General features: G+C 44.7%; 1 protein-coding gene across 1 annotated transcript in view; it reads right to left on the reverse strand.

The window, feature by feature from the left end:
- LOC119381375 (hemicentin-2-like) overlaps positions 1-23,067 on the reverse strand; it is a 216,190-nt gene that overhangs the window by 91,178 nt on the left and 101,945 nt on the right. The window contains exon 9 of the mRNA XM_037649224.2: positions 21,091-21,210. Coding sequence (XP_037505152.2) covers positions 21,091-21,210 — 120 coding nt within the window. The remainder of the gene's footprint in view (positions 1-21,090; positions 21,211-23,067) is intronic.

Consider the following 23,067-nt stretch of genomic DNA (forward strand, 5'->3'; position numbering starts at 1 on the left):
CCCGTCGCATTCAGGACATATGCGATAACATCTACCCGCGTACAAGGCCTGTCGTTGATTGCTCATCAAGCAGAGAAGAGACGCTCCGCCCGTCTTTTGTAAGCAGCATGAAGGGACGCCAAGGGAGGGGAGGGGGACTGCAAAGCTCGAAGGGCGCGGTCGCTGGCGCGCGCGCTATCTCGACAGGCATCAGGAGACGGCTCGTAAGCTTGCTGGGCTCTCAACGCTGAGAAATGATAGCAGAAAATCGCTTCGGTCCCTGGAGTGGCCGTATTTTCTTAAACAAGCGTTTTGTTGAGTTGTGCGAGATCGGGTCCAAAAGTGTTAGCCGTCAGCCTTACTTCGCATCACATTACAATTTCTTGCTATCGCATTCATTGCTTCGCCCTTAAGCGAAACTGAATTTTTACGGCAGAGCTGTCATGCTCGAGGTTTGCCGTGCGTCGTAATAGAATATTCTCATCATCATGAACAGACACACGCGCTCTTTTTGTCCTCTCCTTAATCGTATTCCTCTTCTGCTTCGCTCTTCTGCTTTTTAAACATTTTTTAGCCACGGTCACTTAGCGAAAGCAAAGAAACGCTCCTATAATTGTGAAAAAGGCGGAGAGGGGAAAATGAAATCTTGCGATGAAAAATTCGTCAACAGGGGGCGTGTGCTGGGAGCTGACGTCTCGACAAAGGGACTTGCATTCTTCTAGGTTGTGTGTGCTGGTGCCGACGTTTCGACAAGCGGACTTGTCTTCCTCAAGGCTGCAACCTTGAAGAAGACAAGTCCAGTTGTCGAAACGTCGGCACCAGCACACACCCCCTATTGACGAATTTTTCACCCATAGTTGTGGTTGCACGAAGCGTCACAAGATGTCGATGCCATCGTCCGGTAATCCAGTACTCCGCAAAGGTCTCTGCGTATACCGGAATTCGGTATACACTAATATTCTGTATTAGGAAATTTTAGTGAGTTTTGAAGGCATCCGGATGATTGTTCGCGTGTGCGTGCGAGAGCAGACGATGCAGCACTGCGCGCGTCACAGCTTTGTGGGCCGACGTGGTAAAGCTTCTTACACAGTGACGTCAGTGTCCAACTCGGCGTCCACAAACCGAAACCGAAAGACGCTCACATAAATAAGGCGATATCAAATTATTTGGCGAGAATTCAAGAATCACGGAGCGTGTATCATGCTTCCTAGAACAATAAGAAACGTTTGTAATAAAGAACGCGCAAGCCACAAATTTGATAGCATCATCCCTCTAAAGGTCAACTCCGGCAATTTTTCGAGGTCAATAGATCTCAATAAAATTCGGTGGGTACGTTCCATTTCTGTCATTTATGTCAAATTACAGGCTGTAGAGATACGCAGGTTAAATACAAATGAATTTTATTGATTGCCTCGACTCTCTCCACCTAGCTTTCCAGAAAAATTGGCAACATTGTGAGCGTGGTGTCATTTTTAGCAAACCGGAAGTGACGCAACGGAGGTGCCACTACAGCGTCTGATATGTATAAGGCAACGATTATGTGCGTTTAGCCAGCGCTTCGTTGGCTGGTCGTGCGAATTTCAGTTCCTTGTGAGCATCCGTGCGATGGGTGGCAAGCGGTGTTGCGTTGTGGGCTGCACACGATTCCCCGTATAATTAGCTTGACAGTCACGAAACACTCGCAGCTAACGATTACCACACGTCTCTATATTACAGTGTTTTAGCTAGCAGGGCCGGTTTACAGCACGGAAAGTGTGGTAAGACGGTACCGGATGAAAGGCGCGCATGCGTGTACATTACCGTCCGGTAACTTTCCGTAACGAATAAAGGGTGCACCGTGACCGGGCCTATCGGCATGCGGTGAGCTGCGCGTCGTGCGAAAGGTGGCTCGTACTTCGCTTATATTAAATTCCTTCGCCCCTACTAACACGATGTACCAACCCCAGTGGGAGGTGCGCCCGCAGTGGCGAGGGTGATGCTCGGTGGAGAGGATGAGGCAATTCGAGGTGCACCTGGAGTGGTGAGGGTGATGCTCGGTGGAGAGGATGAGCCAGTGTAAGGTGTGCCTGGAGTGGCGAGGGCGATGCTCGGTGGACAGGATGAGCCAACGGGGGGGGGGGGGGGTGCGCCTGGAGCAGTGAGGGTGATTCTCGGTGGAGAGGATGAACCAAGGGGAGTGAGCCTGGTGTGGCGAAGGTGATGCTCACTGGAGAGGATGAGACAATGGGTGGTGTGCCTGGAGTGGCGACGGTGATGCTCGGTGGAGAGGAAGAGCTAAAGGAAGGTGCGCCTGGAGTAGCGAGGGTGATGCTGGGTGGAGAGGAAAAGCCAATGGAAGGTGCGCCTGGAGTGGCGAGGGTGATGCTCGGTGGAGAGGATGAGCCAATGGGAGGTGCACTTGGATTGGCAAGGGTGATGCTCGGTGGAGAGAAAGAGCCATTAGAAGGTGCGCCTGGAGTGGCGATATTGATGCTCGTTGGAGAGGTTGAGCCAATGGGAGGTGCGCCTGGACTGGCGAGGGTGATGCTCGAAGGAGAATATGAGCCAATGGGAGGTGCGCCTGGAGTGGCGAGGGTTATTCTTGGAGGAGAGGATGAGGCAATGGGTGGTGTGCCTGGAGTGGCAGGGTGATGCTCGGTGGAGAGGAAGAGCCAATGGGAGGTGCGCCTGGATTGGCGAGGGTGATGCCCAGTGGAGAGAAAGAGCCAATGGAAGGTGCGCCTGGAGTGGCGAGAGTGATGCTCGGTGGAGAGGATGAGCTAACGGGAGGTGCGCCTGGAGTGGCGAGGGTGATGTCGGTGGAGAGGATGAGCCAATGGGAGGTGCGCCTGGACTGGCGAGGATGATGCTCGGAGGAGAATAAGAGCCAATGGGAGGTGCGCCTGGAGTGGCGAGGGTGATGCTTGGTGGAGAGGATGAGGCAATGGGTGGTGTGCCTGGAGTGGCGAGGGTGATGATCGGTGGAGAGGATGAACCCATGGGAGGTGCGCCTGGAGTGGTGAGGGTGACGCTCGGTGGAGAAGATGAGCCAATGGGAGGTGCGCCTGGAGTGGCCAGGGTGATGCTTGGTGGAGAGGATGAGGCAATGGGTGGTGTGCCTGGAGTGGCGAGGGTGATGCTCGGTGGTGAGGAAGAGCCAATGGAAGGTTCGTCTGGAGTGGCGAGGGTGATGCTCGGTGGTGAGGAAGAGCCAATGGAAGGTCCGTCTGGAGTGGCGAGGGTGATGCTCGGTGCAGAGGATGAGCCAATTTGATGTGCGCCTGGAGGGACGAGGGTGGTGCTCGGTGGAGAGGATGAGCCAATGTAAGAAGCGCCTGGAGTGGCGAGGGTGATGCTCGTTGGAGAGGAAGAATCAATGGAAGGTGCGCCTGGAGTGGCGTGGTTGATGCTCGGTGGAGAGGATGAGCCAATGGGTGGTGCGCCTGGAATGGCAAGGGTGATGCTCTTCCAGGATGGCCAAAACCACTCGCACTCCCTACCCTGCAGCTTAACAGAGTGTCAAATCATGAGCGATGATACAACACAGAAGTACTTAGAAAAGACTTGCAAAATAAAAATACGTACAAAGACTTGCAAAAACATAGAAAGACGATATCCTGACGATGAGGGGGGCCACCAGCTTAGCTACGGAGGTGAGCTAGCTTTGCAGAAATTAAACACTGACTATATGCCCACATTATGTACAGATATTGCTCCTTTTGATAGTTGTATGTTTTTATATCTGCGATAGAAGGGAAAATAACGAATGCACAAAAGTATTGATACAGGCGGTTCAGTAACCTTTGATGGCTTAAAGACATCGTTCAATACGAATAGTAGATAATCTAGGTGGCAGTAGATACCCAAGACTAGGCCACTTCGCAAAATAGATATATTTTAGCTTTTATATATCGGAAGGATTAAGGAGGCAAGATGAAGCATGCATTCACGGAATAAGACTATACGTTGCCTACACAAACTACTTTTTATTATTTGTGCAAATGTGTGGTCATTATATATACCTTATTTATCACCTGACGCCTGGAGTAGCAAGCCAGGCGATAAGCCACGCTACCATCTCCGGGGTTATAATTTAAAATATCATCTGTCTGTCTAAGGTTACAAGGCAAAATGAAATTATGGATCAAATTGTGACCTTTTTTCCCTCGCCCCTCCCTCTAATCACATGCAGAATGTTTGAAGTTTATTACAGTCCACTGCGGTGATACGGTGGTTTCGGTGCTCGGCCGCTGAACCGAAAGTCGCGAGTTTGATCCCGGCCGCCGTTGTCGCATTTTCATGGGGGCAAAATGCTAGAGGCCCGTGTAATTTGCGATATCAGCGTGAGCTATCAAAACACCACATGGCGAAAATTGCTGGAGCCCTCCACTACGGCGTACCTCATAATAATATCGGGGTTTTGGCACGTGAAACCCCAGAAATTATTATATTTATTACAGACATACACGGATGACCAGCTTACCGCGTTTATAAGGCACGCTTTTATCTAACTTGTTGCGGGGTCAAACCAAGCACTTTTTAGACTTATTGTGCACGATGACTGCTTTCTCCAAAGATGCTTTCTCCATTCGCGTGGCTGCATGCCCATTATTGCATCAACAGTGACCACAGTTCCTTCCTTCCATGTCTCGGCGTTTCTAACGGTTTGCTCGAGACAGCAGACCATACGTGGTTCTCCATGCATTAAACCGTGATTTAAGCAAATAACCAGCTCTTGTGGGTTATCCCCTGTAGTAGCTACAAGCGCACACCGACAATGAGACGATGAATGTAAACAGTCTGTATTCATCAAGTGGCGCGACGACTATAGTCCCAGCCAGTGTGATTTTAAGGTTATTACTCACTGTGACCTTCCAAGTAGCTGTTGCTACTCCTTACTCCCGAATTCTGCGCACCTACAACAACGCATGTATCTCTCCAAACCGCTCGTCAGAATGAGCACTGGCAACGACTTCACACGAGTTCTTCCTCAAGGAAGCGCCAGCGTGCTCCAAGAAGATTGTGCCACTCCTGCGAAAACATCTTTCGAGCTCTTCTATGCTCTCCTGTTCATATTAGGAACGGGCATTAGCGAAGTTGCTGCTGCGATGGCAGCGCGAACTTCGCGATTGAACATGACGTGGACTTCCTCTCGAACGCCATCGATCGTGGCCCTGGCCCGCTATTGCTTCTTTGTCGCTGCAGCGTGAAATAATGCATCCCGAAATCCAGAAATGCGCGACCAGATTTCTCCTAAACAAGCCTGCGTGAAATAAAGACGCATATGACGTGTACCAGTTGTGTGAATTCTGAGAATGTCGGACGCAAGCTCTTTGCAAATTAAAGATGTCACATCTCACGCTCATACCGCTTGAGAGGTGCGCTAAGACACTGTAGCTAAAAGCTGAGGTTGCCGTTTAGCAGGAAATGCATCCTTGCTCGCCGTGTCATCCGGATACCAATGTCAAGGACTATTATCCGAACACAGGCTCAATGTTCGGTTAGCCACTGTAGTCTTTTTTTCCTTCAATATGCCGATGACATCAGTGTATTTAAGGAAATTTTAGCACTCTAGCATGCTGCTGTCAGATTTATTTTGTTTTTCTGATTGGTGCGAGAGCCATAACCTGTCCCTGAATACCGCTCCTACCAAAGTCACGAGTGTCACTCGCAAAACTTCTAGCTAGTAATTTTCATACTCTTAACTCGGTATCGTTGTGTAAGGCCCGTGAGATCAATTATTTCGGTGTTCTGTTTTATAGAACCTCATACTTTTCTGCTAACACTAAGTGCATTGCTACGCGAGGTCTTCGTTCTCTCGGCTCTGTTTGCAGACTATCTAGACATTTCAATTCTCCTATAACATTCCGCAATATGTCTTCCCGAACTAAATATGCGTCTGTGATCTGGAATGGCATTTATAAATCCAGCAGTAACACCATTGAGCGGGTGCAGACAAACCTCCTAAGCATATATAACCAACGCGTCGTTAGGAATTACTCTAAATCTACTTCTGGTACGGTTGAATTGCTGTCATTGTCATCACTTCACTGCCGACGAAATCGCGCTGTTCTGTTTCTTTTCAAGCTTGTTCACGATATGGTAACCTGCCCTGCCCTGACCTATCTATCTATCTATCTATCTATCTATCTATCTATCTATCTATCTATCTATCTATCTATCTATCTATCTATCTATCTATCTATCTATCTATCTATCTATCTATCTATCTATCTATCTATCTATCTATCTATCTATCTATCTATCTATCTATCTATCTATCTTCGAATTCGGCGTAATAACCAGGGAGCGTAGACCGTTTCCTGTACCCGCCTGCCTCTGCCAACACTCAACGAAGCACACACACACACACACACACACACACACACACACACACACACACACACACACACACACACACACACACACATATATATATATGAAAGCCAAAAAGAAAAATAATTCATCAAAATTTTTCCGAGGTGCGGATTCCGAGGTGCAGCGCGCGGCGTTCGACTAAGCCACGGAGATAACAGCCAGAATCACACTTGTCTACAGCGAGCAGCTGGCCGCTTCAGCTGCCGTTTTCTGCAGAAATATCCAAAAACCGACGCCGTAATGATACCTAACATAGTCGTACTGTAGGCTAGGTCATTGTGCTATAATTCAAACATTAAAAAAAGCTTGTAGCTAACGTGAGGTGGTAGCTGCGGGCAACAACAGCGTCCACAGCCACGCGCTCCACCGCTCTAGCCAAGTGTTGTTCCGTCTGTACGTCTTTCAGCATAGTAACAGCGAGCTATTTATATACACTATTTACCGTTGGCGGTACGCCGAGCTCGGAAGCGCTTCAGCATGTTCTCTTGATTAACAGCGAGACGGCGCGAAGGGCGCGCTTTAAAGATCATCGCCCCGCTCGTTGCGATGCGCGCGCCTGCTGCATCTATATGCTGTACTTTGCCCTACAGGGCGTGGTGTCCGACGCGCGCGCGCTGATCTCGTGATGGAGGTGGTTTGTACGTCTTGTGCATTCACCGCAAAGTTGATGTTACAGAGCACACGAAGGTCACTTCGCTCGCTGCAGCGACCACGTTTGCGAAAGAAGCGCGCTGCTCAAACACAAATAAGTACAGTTGTTAGTTCGTGCTCGTCCTGTGTATACCTGTGCATTCGTTTTGTGCGTCCTTCTTTGTGTTTGAGCAGCGCGCCTTAAGTGTAGAGCTGTGCCAGTTATTAGTTCGCGCTCGCCTTGTGTGTGTTCTTTACATGCGTGCTTCGTGCCTGAGCAGCGCGCTGGAAGTCTTCAGCTGCTTGCCGTTCTTCGTGCTACATTCCAATTTGTTGCTATCGCTTTCATTACTTTACCATTGAGGCGAAAGTGACTTTTCTTGATTTTGACATTTTCACAGCGCAGTCATTGTTTTCCTCCGATGTTTGTGCTGTGTTACCATAGTGTCGCACTTTGTGCATATTCTTTACTCCTTTGTCTTTCAGCCCACCTTGCACATTGTCGTATACAATTTTAGTTAGCATTGACTTTCCATATATATATATATATATATATATATATATATATATATATATATATATATATATATGTCGGGTTGTGTTACTGTATTTATGTCCTGTTGTCTTGAATTTATATATTTTTGCACTTTTTTGTTTGTATTTTTTTCTTTTAGACGGTCCTCATTGCATTATTTATTAGTAATTTTTTATTTCCATGTGCAAGCACAAGGACCCTATGGCTGTTCCTGGGTTAGTTAAATAATTGATCGTTAGGTTTATTGATTGATTGTTATGGCGTATGTGAAACACTGTAGGTGGAGTCGTATTAGTGAGCACGACTGCCAGACAATTTCTTTGCCTTCAGCACTTTCATCAAGAAATTGCAAGTATGGAAAGAAAAGCAGCAAACATCTTTTAAAATATTTATTGAGGCTGTCTTCAGCACAGTGAGCCTGAAATTAAGCATTCTCTTATTGTCACAAGCGACTAGGAATGTAAATGTTTATTCATGTCTAAGTGTAAACCCGCCAGAAAAGCCGCAGGAATGGCGCCCGTTTGCGCATTCATTAAAAAACAAGATGTTCGCAGTTTAGCAGTCGCACATCATAATTTATTAAACTTGGTAACTGCCGCATGATATGCACTGATGGTCAGCGACGTTCATTAAGTACCCTGCAATAATTCATGCACAGGCCATGTTTCATTAGGTCACACGAGGATCTCCATAACGAATGAACGAAAGGCTTTCCAGATGGCGGAGACATCCTAATCAGTGCCCCGATTTTATTTGAAGACGAGCTGTGACGATCAGGAATATAACTCACAGAAAGTACTTTGGGTTCGCTTTTTACCGTGTACATTATGTCCTCACAGTCTGGCTGTGCGAACTCCCGTTCTTGAAATCGAATACAAGTACAATATGAATCGGAACGTTTTCGAATAAAAAGACAACTCCTTTCAATAGTGTGCTCGAGGTACAGGAAGTTAAGTCCAACCATTCGGGAATTTCAAGAAACAACAAAAAGATATCAGAAGACCATGCATTAAAATGGTGTCCCTATATAGCAGTCACTATAGTATGAAGGTGCCGTTTTATCAGTGCGTCCTAAATAAAAGCCAGACATTAGACTTAAAAAGTTTAACGATCTGGCACTTTTCGAACGAAAGTACCCCGCCACCGACAACATGGTCAACATAACGCTCCGCGACAGAACGCCATAAATAAACCAAGTTCATATGCCTTGCGACAATTAATAAGGGAGATTGTTGCTGCGCGCACATTCGCACGAGCACTATAAATTAGGAGCATAACCACAATTTTGACATTGTGTACGTAGAGCAATTAACGCCTAGGCTGTGAGACACGGATAGACCAGGGATGGAAACGAAAAAAAAATGAGCTTCTTGCTGTCATAGTTTCTCTTCTGCCTAACTGTCTCTTTCCTTCCTTCCTTCCTGATTACATAGAAACTATTTAATAAATGTTCAGTCTTTCAAATATCAAACTAAGGCAGCTTAACACTAGGAGTGCCAAGCCTGAATGGTGCGGAGCTGGGCAGCCTGCCTCGTATCTCTTGAATTTTGTCGTTCTTTCTTTCTTCCCCTGTTTTCTTCTCTCTCTCTTTTCTAACTCTCTTATTGCGGTAGCAATTATATGGATACTCTCGACGGGTTTTTGCAGTCGCCGTCACCGTCCGTATTAAGTCCAAATAGATACCCTCCCCCCCCCCGCACATCGCATGTTCTACCTACGAGCGCGCGAGCGGCGGTGGCGAATGCGGCTGAAGCGGAGATGGAAGGAGCTGGCCCATCTCCTTCGCACGAAGGGCGCATGCGATAACATCATCCCGCGTGCGAGGCCTGCCGTCGATTGCTCCTCAAGCAAGGAGGAAACGCCCCACCCGTCTTGAAAGAGCATGAAGGGATGCGGGGGGGGGGGGGGGGGCAGCGGGAATGTGTCACTCGAACAGCAACTGTGAACTTTTATTATACGGGCGCAGTTGTGATCGCTCGCGCGCGCGCTATCTCGACCGGCATCAGCACACGTCTCGTATATCCTTCTACGTGCTGTGCTCTCAAGGGAAGAGACTGTGCGAAAAACACTTCCCTCCCTCGAGAGGCCGTATTCACTTAGACCAGCGCTTTGCAGAGCTTTCTGAGATCGGATCCAAAAGAGTTTGCGGCCAGCCTTACTTCGTATAACATTATAATTTGTTGCTATTCATTCATTGCTTCGTCCTTCCGGTGAAGCTGATTTTTTCCTTTTTTTTTCTCTTTCTACCCTTTCTCTCTCTCTCTATTTTTTCTCTCTGTTTCTTTGACTATTTCTCTCTTTCTTCCTCTTTCTCTCTTGCTCTGTTTTTTCAGTCCCTTTTTCTGCCTATTTCTTTTTTTGTCTTTGTATCTTTTTCTGTCTTTCTTCACTCCTTTTCTCTATACTATACATGGCTATGCTATGTTTCACCCGCTCCCCTCCTCCTTTCCCCAATCCTCAACCTCACTTCCCTTTCCCACTTCCCTCTACTCTAATATACAAGACTATGCTATGTTCCGCTAGCGTAGCATCAATAGCCGAGGGGTTACGACGCTCGCCTTCCGATCGTGGGTAGGCGGGTTCGAATCCCACCTCGCCAAGAAAGCTTTTATTGCGATAGCAATTATATGAACGCTCTCGGTTGACTTTTGCCGTCGCCGTCGCGGCATGCCCCGGATATGTATATGTATGTATATAAAAAGGGCACAAAGAAAAATAAAACAGAAGAAAAAAATTCCGAAGCACCCGACCGGGGTTTCGAACCATCGACCCCTCGCTCCCCAGCCTGCTGCATTGAACAACTCAACCAAGCCCCATGCATGCGTCGGCGAAATAACGGCGAGCTACTTATATACATCATTTACCGCTGGTGGTAAGCAAATCTCGGAGGAGCATGAGCGCGTTTTCTATCACGCAACGCTCCTAATTTTCTTTCAGTTTGAAAACTGCCCTTGAGACGCGCACGAAAAGTGGCTCTTTTCTGTATCCACTCGTGATGTGGAAGAAAAAAAAAACAAAGAACACCGGGCACGCCTTACGTCAGACGCTCCCGTGTAGTAGGATACGCAGAGGGTCACTACACGCGCAGCAGTTTAAAAGAAAAAGAAATATCTAAGAGCGTCTGATTTTCCATTGTCGACACATGCCGACGCAACGCTCTAATTTTCTGTCAGTGTGAAAACTGCCCTTTAGACGCGCACAACAATGTGGCCCTTTTCTGTACCCACTTGTGATGTGGAAGAAAAAAAAACAAAGGACACCGGGCACACCAGGCACACCAGGCACACCTTGCATCAGACGCCTCCGTGTGGCAGGAAACGCAAGGGGTCACTCCGCGCGGCGCAGTTTAAAAGAAAAAGAAATATCTAAGAGCATCTGATTCTCCATGAGAGAGTGAGAATTGGGGACCCAAAACACTGGGTCACCAAGCTGCGTTGGTTAGGCTGCTCTTGCGTTCTTGCCTTCGGAGGATCAGCAGAGTATGAGAACTGGGTCAAACGCAAGCTGCGTTGGCGCAAACGCACGGGGCGCTACACGTGGTGAAATTAAAATCATGCGAGACGCGGGCCATACAGCGTCGTAGCCCATGCGGCGTCTGCATAGTCTCGCGGTGACCCAAAACGTCTTGGGGACCCACGCTAGTTTTCGATTTTTGGGTCTTGGGCCAACACAAGCACAAGAATCCAAGAGTGGCTTGGGTTCTGCGCATGCGCCCTGACGGCTCACAAGCTCCTTGGTCCCCAAGCTTTTTGGGGCCTCAATTCTCAAACTCACTGCTGTCGACATTTGCAGCGCGTTGCTCAAGCCCAAAGACGTAATAAGTGCGACAGTTGTTAGTTCATGCTTGCCCTGTGCATGGCTGTGCGTTCGTTTCGGGCGTCCTTCCTTGTACTTCAGCGGCGCGCTGCAAGTCTCGAGCTGCTTCTCGTTCTTCGTGTGACATTCCAATTTCTTGCTATAGCATTCATTGCTTCACCCTTGCGGCGAAACTGTGACTTTTTTCGCCAAGAACTTCTCTCTTTCTCTCTATCGTTTTCGCTCTCCTTCTTTCTCTCTCTACATCAGGATTATTACATCACACGCCGGTCAAATCGTCGCACGTGTTCTGGGAGCGAAGAAGAGAACGAAGAGTGAGCGTGCCGGTTCATGATGATGATCATTCCTGTTGGCGACTAACGGGGCGCTTCTCCGAGCTTAAACAGCTCCGCTGTTAGCAACTTTAAATTTTGTCACCGAGTCGAGTAGTAGTGAATTCGTTTAGTTATTTAGTATTCAAACATTTCTACGATTTTTCATTATAAATGAGTGGGAAATCTGGGACCTTGTAGCGTTCGCAGATGTCGCCAGTATTACTCATCTTCCAGCACTGAAATGGCGAACAATGTAATTGCTTGTGTAAGCGTCATCCTCACGGGCTTTAACGACACTGCGGATTTTTATATTATCCTCATTGAACGTAATCCTTAAACGCAGACGCGCATCATTAGAGGTTTTTAGTTTGTCCGTATATTTTTAACGTTACCCTGTTACCTGAATGCATGTTTAACAACGTTTTAGCTTCCCATACGTAAATGTATACCTTTACGTTTGCGCAAACCACTAAATGATGATGAGAACTGCATTTAAGCTGTAGTTAACTTAGATAAGACTCAATCACCACTGCGCAAAATTGTAATAGAGGTTTTTTGTGTGTACGGTATTACGGTAAACGCAAATGTATGTAAAAATACCGGGTATCGACATCTTGCCACGCTTCGTGCAACCACAATCATGGAGACGTTTGTTTTCCCCTTGTGTTTTTGAGAGAAAACATGACAAAAAGGCACCTCATTCGCAATTACGCCGCTGCAAGGCATTTACGTTAGAAGTAGAATGCACCATTGTTCTGCAATAACAATTTTGCGCTTGCCTGGTTCATCTTGGCCCCGCCAGATGGCACCACCTATCCGGCCTCTAACGTTTACGGCTTCTTTATTCTAGGTCACTCTAGCTTCGGTAATCCAGCTCAAACAACATGGTCGTAATTGGCGCTCGCACTTCGAACTATTTCACTCGCCGGCTGGAGTCTCCGGAAAGCAGATATCGCGAGTAACCATGAATGAAGGTTAATTCGCGAGATATGGCTGCAAATGTACAGTGTATCTGGCGAGTAGTTTACGTTCCGTGAAAGCAATTCTACGTTCCGCAAAGACCTGCCCATGTGCAGATTCCGTCCGGTATCCCGGTAACACGGTAATGTGAAAAATATACAGACAAGCTAAAAACCCCTATTAATCTCATTCACCTCCTGAAATCGGGAACTTCACGTTTTAGAACACAACCAATATTCATTGCTCAGAATATATTGTGAAGTTCTTACGCAAAACCGTTATCCCACTACGCAATCTAGACTTAGCGATAACCATACTAGAAATTTCAACGATTTATTGTACCGCTCGAAAGTACGTAATACAATATTTTAATAGCGAACGTTTAACACTGAATGCCACATATGGGGCTAGTATAGCCAACACCGTTTAACCGCAAATAACAAAAATGAAGGCTGCAGTGTTTGCAGCTGCAGCTTCCAGACGTGGATAAACTTATTTAAAGCTACATGTAGATCACCATCTTCATCAGTTGTATTTAAAGTGTATTGTACTTCCTGTATTATCACTTGCATCGCGCGCCGTAAGCACTCACTTTGAAGTTTCCGCGACGATGATTGACGGTAAATGTGCTACAAATTCATTAAGCGAAGGCACAGTAAAAAAAAAAACGACTACCGATGAACTCCACAATCAGACCGACGAACTAATTCCCACCTTTACAGATTTTTTTTTTAAACTTCCGGCTGTCCAAACCATTCGGTCAGGCCAGAACAAAGGCGTCGGCTCACGAGGAGCATTCTACATATACCTGGGCGCTTGATTTTGTAATCTGTTAGAAAAACGCCGATTGTGGAACACGTTCGCTTCGAAAAGCACTGTTACAATGAGCTGAAAGCGCGGTACCGGCACTTTGTAAAGCTCCCAGAACATTCCAGTCAACAACGGCAGCATTACGCGTGCCGTTTTTCTATAAGCAAAGATGTTTTTGTCTGAAATTTTCCCCCGAACTTCCATTATTTAAACTTCTCGTGTAATTTGAAACAGAATTTTTCTAGCAAAGAAAACGAACTTATCTCTCCATGGCTCCTCTGTTATATAGACAGCTTGGAGTACAGAATCTATTTCCTGGCGTTATTTGCGGCTCACTCTATGTAGTGTGTTTAGTTATTTTGAGAAGGGCGCTCTTTCATAAAAACTCCGCTTGGAAGTCGGAAAAAAGTGCAGCCGTTCAATGAATGTTGATGTTCCTCGTTTTTTTTCGACGAGTTTCAATTCCCCTATGTACGATATTCGTTTTGACAAATACTTTACTGTCGTTCAGCAGAACTTTTAAAATGAAGCCTTATCTCCATTATTTTGCTCCACGAACTCCACAACGATCGATAACATTTGTTTGCATAGCTTTTAGTTACGCTGCACCTTGTGCAAGTTCGAAAACAAGGAACACGGGATAATAAACCGGCATGAAGCTGGCTGTTAATACAGCAAATATTTTGACATACAAAAGAACCTTTCCATAACAGTCGATGCCTGCAAAGGATTTAACTTATACAGCGTATAGCTTACTACCTGCATACAAATGGTAGCGATGAAGCATTGCTCTTAAAGGGTCAATCTGCGACTGCAGTGATATTTTTAGGCCTAATGCTTATCATAGAATATGTGGAGCACTATCACATTGCACCAAATGTAGGCGTGAATTAAGGCCAAATGCTTTGACCGTACTTCTGAGCAGTTTATAGTATTCGAGGTTAACCGTCTACATGAACAGTGAGCGTAGGCCCAGATCACCGGCTTTACTATCAAGGCCAAGTTAAGCCATACTTAAAACGCTTAAATCCGTGGTTGCAGATAAACACAACATAATTGAATTTTAAAATCTTCGGTCTTATTTATAACTTATCCCTGTCTTGAATTTCATATCCCACATATATTAAATCGTAGCAGAGGTTTCTGTTTGCCGCTTAAGGAGTAGTATACCCATTTTACAAAATATTTTTTCTACACAAAATATGTTGCCTGCTATGAAATGGTAAATTCGGTGTAAAGCGAGCGCATGCGATAACATTTACGTATGTGATATATTGTCCTACAAAAGTAAATATTCTGCTTGGTCCCTAAGTATCGCAAAAAAAGGTTGCTAAGAGCCAGTTAAAGTTAATACACTGGCATGTCGAGCAATTCGGACATAGTGAAAGCGATAATTGCTAACTTCACAGAATGGGATGGACCAAGGTCTAATTATCTCCACCCGACTACATTATAAGGAGGCAAGTCAACCTTGTATTCTTCGTAAGTCGAGCATAAATCAGGAAAACTGTAATGCACTTAAAATAGTTTATTTTTAAAAAGAACATTCATGAGGTAACTACCGTTGTTCTGAAAGCAGCGACGTAGTCAATAGAGGCACAATAGTACATTTTCTTAGACAAGTTCTTTAGGGCTGTTCGTATTTTTATGTTATGGTATCCATGTCTTGAAGCCTTTTTTTTTTCAGACAAAAACAAAGTATTGCCAGCAAAAATTTGTTCAAGAGGCAAATCAACCTTGTATTCTTCGTAAGTCGAGCATAAATCAGGAAAACTGTAATGCACTTAAAATAATTTATTTTTAAAAAGAACATTCATGAGGTAACTACCGTTGTTCAGAAAGCAGCAACGTAGTCAATAGAGGCACAATAGTACATTTTATTAGACAAGTTCTTTAGGGCTGTTCGTACTTTTATGTTATGGTATCCATGTCTTGAAGTCTTTTTTTTTCAGACAAAAACAATGTATTGCCAGCAAAAATTTGTTCAAAGGTAGTTTAGTCAATAACTGCCCAATAACGCCCAAATAATATAAATGCCTTCATGAAAATAGCAAATGCTCACAAGGACGTCTGAGGCATTTCGAATGTCTTGAGCAGGCTGGCTTAGGTGCTTGTGATTTCCTTAATTATAAAATAAATCAGCCAAATGCAAAGGCTTCCAAATTTCTTTTTATTCTGTAAGAGAACACAACTCAAGAAAAATGCTGCGTACGTAAGGATAGTTCTTTTTCAAAATTAGGAGGACACTAACAGGGCCTTGACAATCATCCTATTGTCACAGTGCAGTGTAATATTGGCGAATTTGCAGCATGGTTCGTGTAACAGTACCGCTTATCTCCACTCATTACATTACGTAAGAGCATACGCTTAAGAAAGAACAGAATGAATGGATTGCCAAAAAATAATAAATTTAGGCCAGCCAACTATAATCGTTTCCATACGATCTCCTGTGTTTGTTTAGCCACGTACACGTGGTATGCTCGAAGCACATAATACCGAAGATAACATCAACGGAATGACAACGTAACGTTGAAACAAAAGTTAGAGAGCCGCCGCTCAGTTAAAAAAAAGATACTACGGGAGTTTTGCTATTTTGCTTCGTAGACTTGGTCTCAATTTACTCGTAGCTGTTCTTTTAATTAAGGGTTTGTATTAGACTTTAACCACAGTAATATTTTCACAGATGTTCATGATTAGTTTATTTTCGTTCATCCTCGGTGTGGTGAATTGTGGTTTTAGTTTCAGCTCACATTTCCCTCATTTATATCTGATGCTTATATCAAGCGGCTCAAAAAAAATCTTCGGCCACGTCCGGTTTCGCACTGCGAACTTTCGTTCACTGTCCTTCGTGCAGCACCTTTCACGAAAACAAGAATGAACTCCTAGCGAATAAAAGCGAGCGCTGCCACCGTGTGTGCCGCAGCTTCCGGCTACCTCAAGACTAAATGTGCAATATAAATAAATTGAAGAAATGTACTTCAGCCTGCGAGAACATCTGCATTCCAATGATTCGAACATATGTCTTCAGTCTACACGAAATAAATACCGCGAGCTGCAGTACTGTGACAGCGACATGCCAGTAACGTAACGCGTGCGCTATGAACTTAAAGACCATCCCACGTACCCTAGAAAGCATTGATACTTTAGGTGATTTGAATTAACACATCTCCAGAAAGGGCACAGGTACCTTTAAAATAATAGCCTGCGAGCGACATCATCGCGCTAAGCGTACCTTGCAGTTTATTACATTTTACTTTTGTCAATTTTGACAAAGTGCAATGCATGGATACTAAAAAACCCGCTAAACTAGCTAGAACAAAGCGCTCATTAACACAAAAATATATAAAAATAATCAGGGATAAGGAAATCTACCAGAAGCAAAAAAAAAAAAAGAATGTGTTCTTTTGCATTTGTTTTGTATCACCGGCACTGAATGTATCTGATATATTACCATTCTCGTGGGGTGAATGTTTGACATAGTGGGTAAGGCACTCGCTTTTGGTACGTGGGCCCTAGGTTCAAAACGCAGCTATGGCAATAAATTTTATTTGTTTATGCATATTTATACGTGGCGATTCGTCTCATGTGACAGAGAGATGGTCAGACAACATCCTCGCATAGTCGGCCTAGAAATGCTTACGCATTTAAAATACCCCCTAAATACTCAGACTAAGGCACCATTATGCATATAAATATTACATACCGTGGGTCATAATAATCTAGCGTAGAGACCCGCAGTGGCGTACCAACTTGTTCGCGAGCGGGTATATATATATATATATATATATATATATATATATATATATATATATATATATATATATATATATATATATATATATACATTTCAGGAGACAGCGAAAGAGAGCTGCTTCGTTCGTTCATGCGATGTTTTATATTGACGGTTTCGTTGTTTACTAACACAGGCCCTGGACCGCTTCCGGTTTCGTGCGCTGGCGTTGGCTAGCAGAATTGGCGGGGAACAAAAGCCTTGGCGAGTAGCCCGTAGAGTTTCAACACTTTTCTCCCTGTGTCTAGCAAAATATTTGAATTAAATATTCTTCTAAGCTACACACAACACTGAAAGAGTTCGTCCTTAACTATACGCGCATTTCTTTTATGTGAAAGTGGAAAAAAAGTATTCCCCTACTCTGACAAAACTTAAAACAACGCTTTACGCTTCGGTGTTGCAGAATAACAAATGAGGTGACCGGAAGTTTCTTGGGGTACACCACGTGCTCCTGCTATCGCAATCTTGAAACCGTCTATACAATGAGAATTTGCTTAGCTGTGTTTAATAACATTACGGAAGAGGCAGTCAGTTTTACGTAGCATACACGGGGACAACCATGCATATGCTATGCGTGTTATCCGTGCAATACTAGTAGAAGCAACACTTTTTATACATTAACCACACAACTTTTTACATGAGAACAATTATGACTATGGCGAACTTCCCATGCAGTAATATAGATTTGTATCATTTATGGAAGTTTAGTAAATACTTAAAAGCTGCTCGCTAATAATAGCGCTTTTAATGTAGCTAATAATGAGTGCACCTTCTATTTTAATAAATATTACTACACTTTCTTGCACATATTCAGGTTTGGGACTATTTTGCCTTGATTTCACTTAGTGGAAATATTGTTTCTAATGTGTTATTATTATTATTATTATTATTATTATTATTATTATTATTATTATTATTATTATTATTATTATTATATTATTATTATTATTATTATTATTATTATTATTATTATTATTATTATTACTATTATTACATTACTGTTATTATAGTACCATTGTTGTTAACTTCTTAACCACGAGTTTCCCTTACAATGTAAGAATTTGGGGTATTACAGGCGTAGTACGTTCTTTATACTCAACGTATTTGCATTTGCGACGTTGCTGAGAGGGCCTTCCGGCGCGAATCTTCTTTGAAAGCGCGAATCTTCTTTGAAAAAATGTGGGCGATTATGACGTCAAACTACCGTGCATTGTTTACTTCCGCATTGGATGTTGCTATTTATGATTGGTCCAAATTTCCTGGATCATGCACACAACCCTGCTTGTAACGCGAATGCAACAAATGACGCGAAAATGAGCAGTCGCGTAGTGATCACTTATGCACGAATGCGTAAAAAATAAGAGAACACACTGTATTTAATGCAGCATATTTTCGACCACTAGTTCTTCTCCATTCCTCAAAAATTCCTCGGTGTGCCATAAAATCGCCTGCTCGTTACGGGATATCCCAAACCTGTGAAATCTTGCGGCGGTAAAACGACGTATGCACATTAAACGTCGCATCACTATGCTGAACAATACCAAATTTTTTTTCGGAATAGCCGCACAATGTCTCATTCTGAACACAATTCAGAAAGGTTGCCCGCCGCTCACACAGGCAGAGGCTAATTATAGCAGCTGTCGAGGTGAACTTATACGGGTATAATAAATATTTTCCGTTGTATTATAAAGATGTTGAGTTGTTTCTGCGCGTATGCAATCCTGTGGACGCAGCTTTGCTGAGAGAGGGGAGGAGAGAGAAATAAACAGCACTGGTCGCGTGTGCTTATTGCCGTCTGAGTTGTATATTGCTCTGTACAACTCAATTCAAGATGAATCAAGACCAACTAGCCCGGCTGTCAATTCAGTGTCCTTAGTCGAGAAAACCATGGACCTTGACGATCTTCCTGTACCGGTAGAACAAGCTGCGGGGCAAGCTTGAAAGTTGGGCTCCCCAATGTGCTCGAGTCCAATGCCTTATCCGTCGCATTGCTGCGAGCCGCCGCCATAGCTGAAAGCTACCATATGATAAGTAAAGCAAAGCAGGTTGACTGGAGACTAAAGCGGAAACCTTTTTTAGCTCTCCAATTCCGGCCCAACTAAAATACTTAACACTTCTGCACTGTCGCCGACCCACAGCAGCTTGGATATAGAGCCGCGGTGATGCTATTCGTTTTCGCTGAAAGAAAATGAATATTCTGAAACAGGAAGAGCGCTTCACCAGTCCATAAAGCGTTTGCTGGTCCCCGCCCGTATTTGCGTCGTCGATGATGTGAATTTCAGGTCAGATAAAGCAGAATAAAAGCATGACAGAGTGTTCTAACGTTATAGAGCTCATGCTCAGCGGTATCTCCTTTGAGAATTCTGGAGTGCAAGGCGCGAATGTGCCGCATAGGCGGCCTGCACCGCAGAGAGCCTACAGTGCGTGGTCGTGAGACGCGGAAGACAATTTTCACAGCAGAAGCGTAGGAAAAAATTTCTTTATATAATGACGCGATTGCTATTTTGAAGGAAAACTTCGCCAGCGGTTCGTTTCCCAGTGTGCAGCCGACAGTGACCACTGGCAAAAGTGGGGGGGGGGGGGGGGGGGGGGGGGGGTCCGTCCCCCTAACTTTTCTTTCTCAGTGGGGGGGGGGGGGGGGGCTATCCCCCCTTGCCTCCTATGTTGATACGGCTATAGAGACCTGCAATGGCGTTTCGTTACTTCACATATATTTCGCATCTTTTTAGACTTAAACCACTACGAACTATCCCAGCAACAAGTGTAGTGATATTCGCATAATGCAGAGTAAAGTAATAACCAGTGACAAGCATGGGTAGTCTACGCTTATGCAGAAATGTCAGATGTGCAGGAAAGTGCTTAAGCACTGCTTTATTCAGGAAAAGTTACTATGGCATCAAAATGTGCCCCCCCCCCCCAAAAAAAAAAGAGGGGGGGATATAAGATCAAAGCAAACATTACGTGACTGAGATGCGAAGGTCAGCCATATTCTTAAAGACCAGGCTAACCTCTCCGGGCATTTCATTAAAGATTCTTATCTCTCTCTTCGCCGAGAGAAAGAAATCTAAGATTTATATCTAGAAGGAGCTGTCAGGTCTTCTTGCACTAAAGTGCAATAAGACCTGATGGGTCATATTGTCACGTGGTCGTGACGTCGACGAAGGCAGCAGTCAGCACGTCCGAGATGAAACTCTTTATTAGGCCGAACTTGTGGCCGGGAAAATGAAACTCCAGCTTACAGCAATAAACTGATAGCGGCGAACAGAGCGTCGACCGTCGATCAACTGACAGGCGGTGAAGCGCGTCGGTATTTAAACATGTGCCGTCGAATATTCCAGCGTTATCGCTGGCTGTTGTGCAAATTCTAGAATAAGCTCGAGTGTGCGCGTCTTGCGCGCAATCTTAACAAAATGATCTACAATGATCGCGAAGGTTCTCGAACAGTGAGGCGCGGTTCGCGCTGAGCGTTGCTGACAGTCTTTGTGGGCGAAAACCGAATACAGCAAAAGCGATAAAGAAACTCTCGTGGAGGTATACATTTACGTAAAGGTATACATTTACGTATGGGAAATATATCCGAGTACTGCCCAGCACGAATTCCGGTGCACTAGGCAGGAGTCATAGGTTGTCAGTAGAAAAGTCCGCGGTGAGTTTAGTACACTAGAGAAATGCGGTTTTTATACCATGGTTGCGCGACGAACACGTTGTGTTAAAAAGGACGACAGAAAGAAACGCTAAAAGCAAAAAAACAATTCGTAACTAGGTACACAATTTCCTTGAGATGATTCTAACAGGAGACGCAAGTGTATGGCATGGAGCAAAGCATAGACTCCAAAAGCTAAGTAGAGATAAGCATTTGTGTGAAGAAAGGAACCCAACCGTGCTACTAAATAACTTACCCAATGCACCCGGGTCAGCACCAGTAGGAATGGGACCCCTCTGGCAGACCACTTGTACCGCGGATGACGTGGCATTCCAGACGCTGCAGTTGTACCACTTACGGGACAGCCACGAGTTACCTGTAAAATAAGTAAATATTCCAGGAAGTGAAAATTACGCGTGTCTGTCCTTTTTTGCGGAAATTAGGGATAAGCAGGAAATCACAATGCAATGTCAAGGGATTAGCACCAGACACGTACGCAGTTCCCGCCGCAGAATCATACCCACATACGTCCAAAGGGCTCGTAAAACTCACCGTACGTAGCCATCAACACTAATTCTGTATCTCCAAACTGGATATTTAACTTTAAATAACACACCATTTTTGTACCACACTATTTCGTTAATAATGCCATCAGCATCCGCGCACACGCACACACACACAAAATATAATCAAGCGCTATTAGCGAAGACTGGCTTTCAGACTGATCGGAAATGCACCACGCTATACACACAAAGCAACGGTGCTAAATTCTGCAAACGTCATCATTCTGTACTGATTTAGAGAGATCCTATGAAGCACGATCTGATTTAGTATAATTCGCACATATACAGGATCCGGTTTATTGCGACATTTCTTTTATTATAACAATTTTAAACAAGCACAAACGTAAGCGAATTATGCGTAGAGACCATACCCCGTGAACTTTAGACCTGGAAGTACTTTTTAGGTAGGTGTGCGAGTGTCGCAAATGGATTTCAAGCGTAATTTAATTTTAACTCGACAGCGGAACCTGCGCCACAAAAATTATGGAAGCCGTCTCGACCGTCACCGCGTAACCCCGGTCGTAACGGTTCAGTGCGAATTGCAGTTACGAGACAGGAAATGTGCTGATCTGGTTCGTTCGCGCGCCGGTTCTGTTAGTCGTCAAGCTTACGACGTGACGTAAAAGAGACATCCCGAAATCGGCCAGAACGATCGTGACACCTCCCTCGCCCCTCACGTTCCCATCCGCACTTTCCTTATTCCTTAACTTAAAGCATTTTGTCCGCCTGATTTGTCCCCTTCACCTTATTATTATTTTTTTTTCATAAATATATATAGAATCCATGCGTTTGGCGAATCCTGCATACAATCGTCATCACGACCTAAAGTTTCAGGCATTAAAACTCGAAATGTTGTCGCGTGTGCTGAATATGTAACAGACGGCCGCGTAGGTAAAAAACGTGTTCGAGCAACAATTGGCGTATTAGGCGATGTCACTGACACTCTTCTGAACTGCAGACATTACGTGGGCTTCTAGTATGAAGAACGCCCTTAAACGCGGGACACTTTCGCAGACGTTAATTGGGTAGCGAAAGCTGTTAAATTATGTACTACGTGTAAAATCCGAAGACTTCGTTCTAATATATACCGGGTTTAAGGACAATACGCCTGAAGATATAGAGCAGCGCGTCCCAACGCAGCCGTTTATTCCAGTCCCAAAAAACCAAAGCTTCGCGTGCCCCGCGCCGTTTCTCGTCTCCCTCTTCTTCTAGCGCGCGCTATGTTTTCTGTTATTAACACTACGCTCATTGCGAAAGGACAGTGAGTATATTGAAAAACCAATAAAGAAAACAAGTGAAGCGTCGGTCATCTGTCAATACACGCGAATCGTATGGCAGGCAATTATTCACCTCATTAATCGGCTATGTGCTATCTTACGCGAGCCTTGCATTTTAGGGATTAAACTTACAGACACTAAACTTTGCCTTTTGAATCGTTTGTGTACGCGTCAAAATGTGAATGGTGCAGTCGCGTGAATGTGTTCGGACGAACTAACGGTATGGCTATGCAAATGGCGGGTTCTTTAATGCGCCAAGCCATCAAGGGCTCTCCTTTTGCGGCAGATTAGGTGGTCCTCTTTTTTTTTTTCTTTTCCCACGTTCTGCAGAGTCACGCTGAGAGGCGAGTGATCTTGTTATATTGTCGGCACTAAATGGCTGATCACGTATGT

The sequence above is a fragment of the Rhipicephalus sanguineus genome, chromosome 1, assembly GCF_013339695.2.
Source record: "Rhipicephalus sanguineus isolate Rsan-2018 chromosome 1, BIME_Rsan_1.4, whole genome shotgun sequence".
NCBI lineage: Eukaryota > Metazoa > Arthropoda > Arachnida > Ixodida > Ixodidae > Rhipicephalus > Rhipicephalus sanguineus.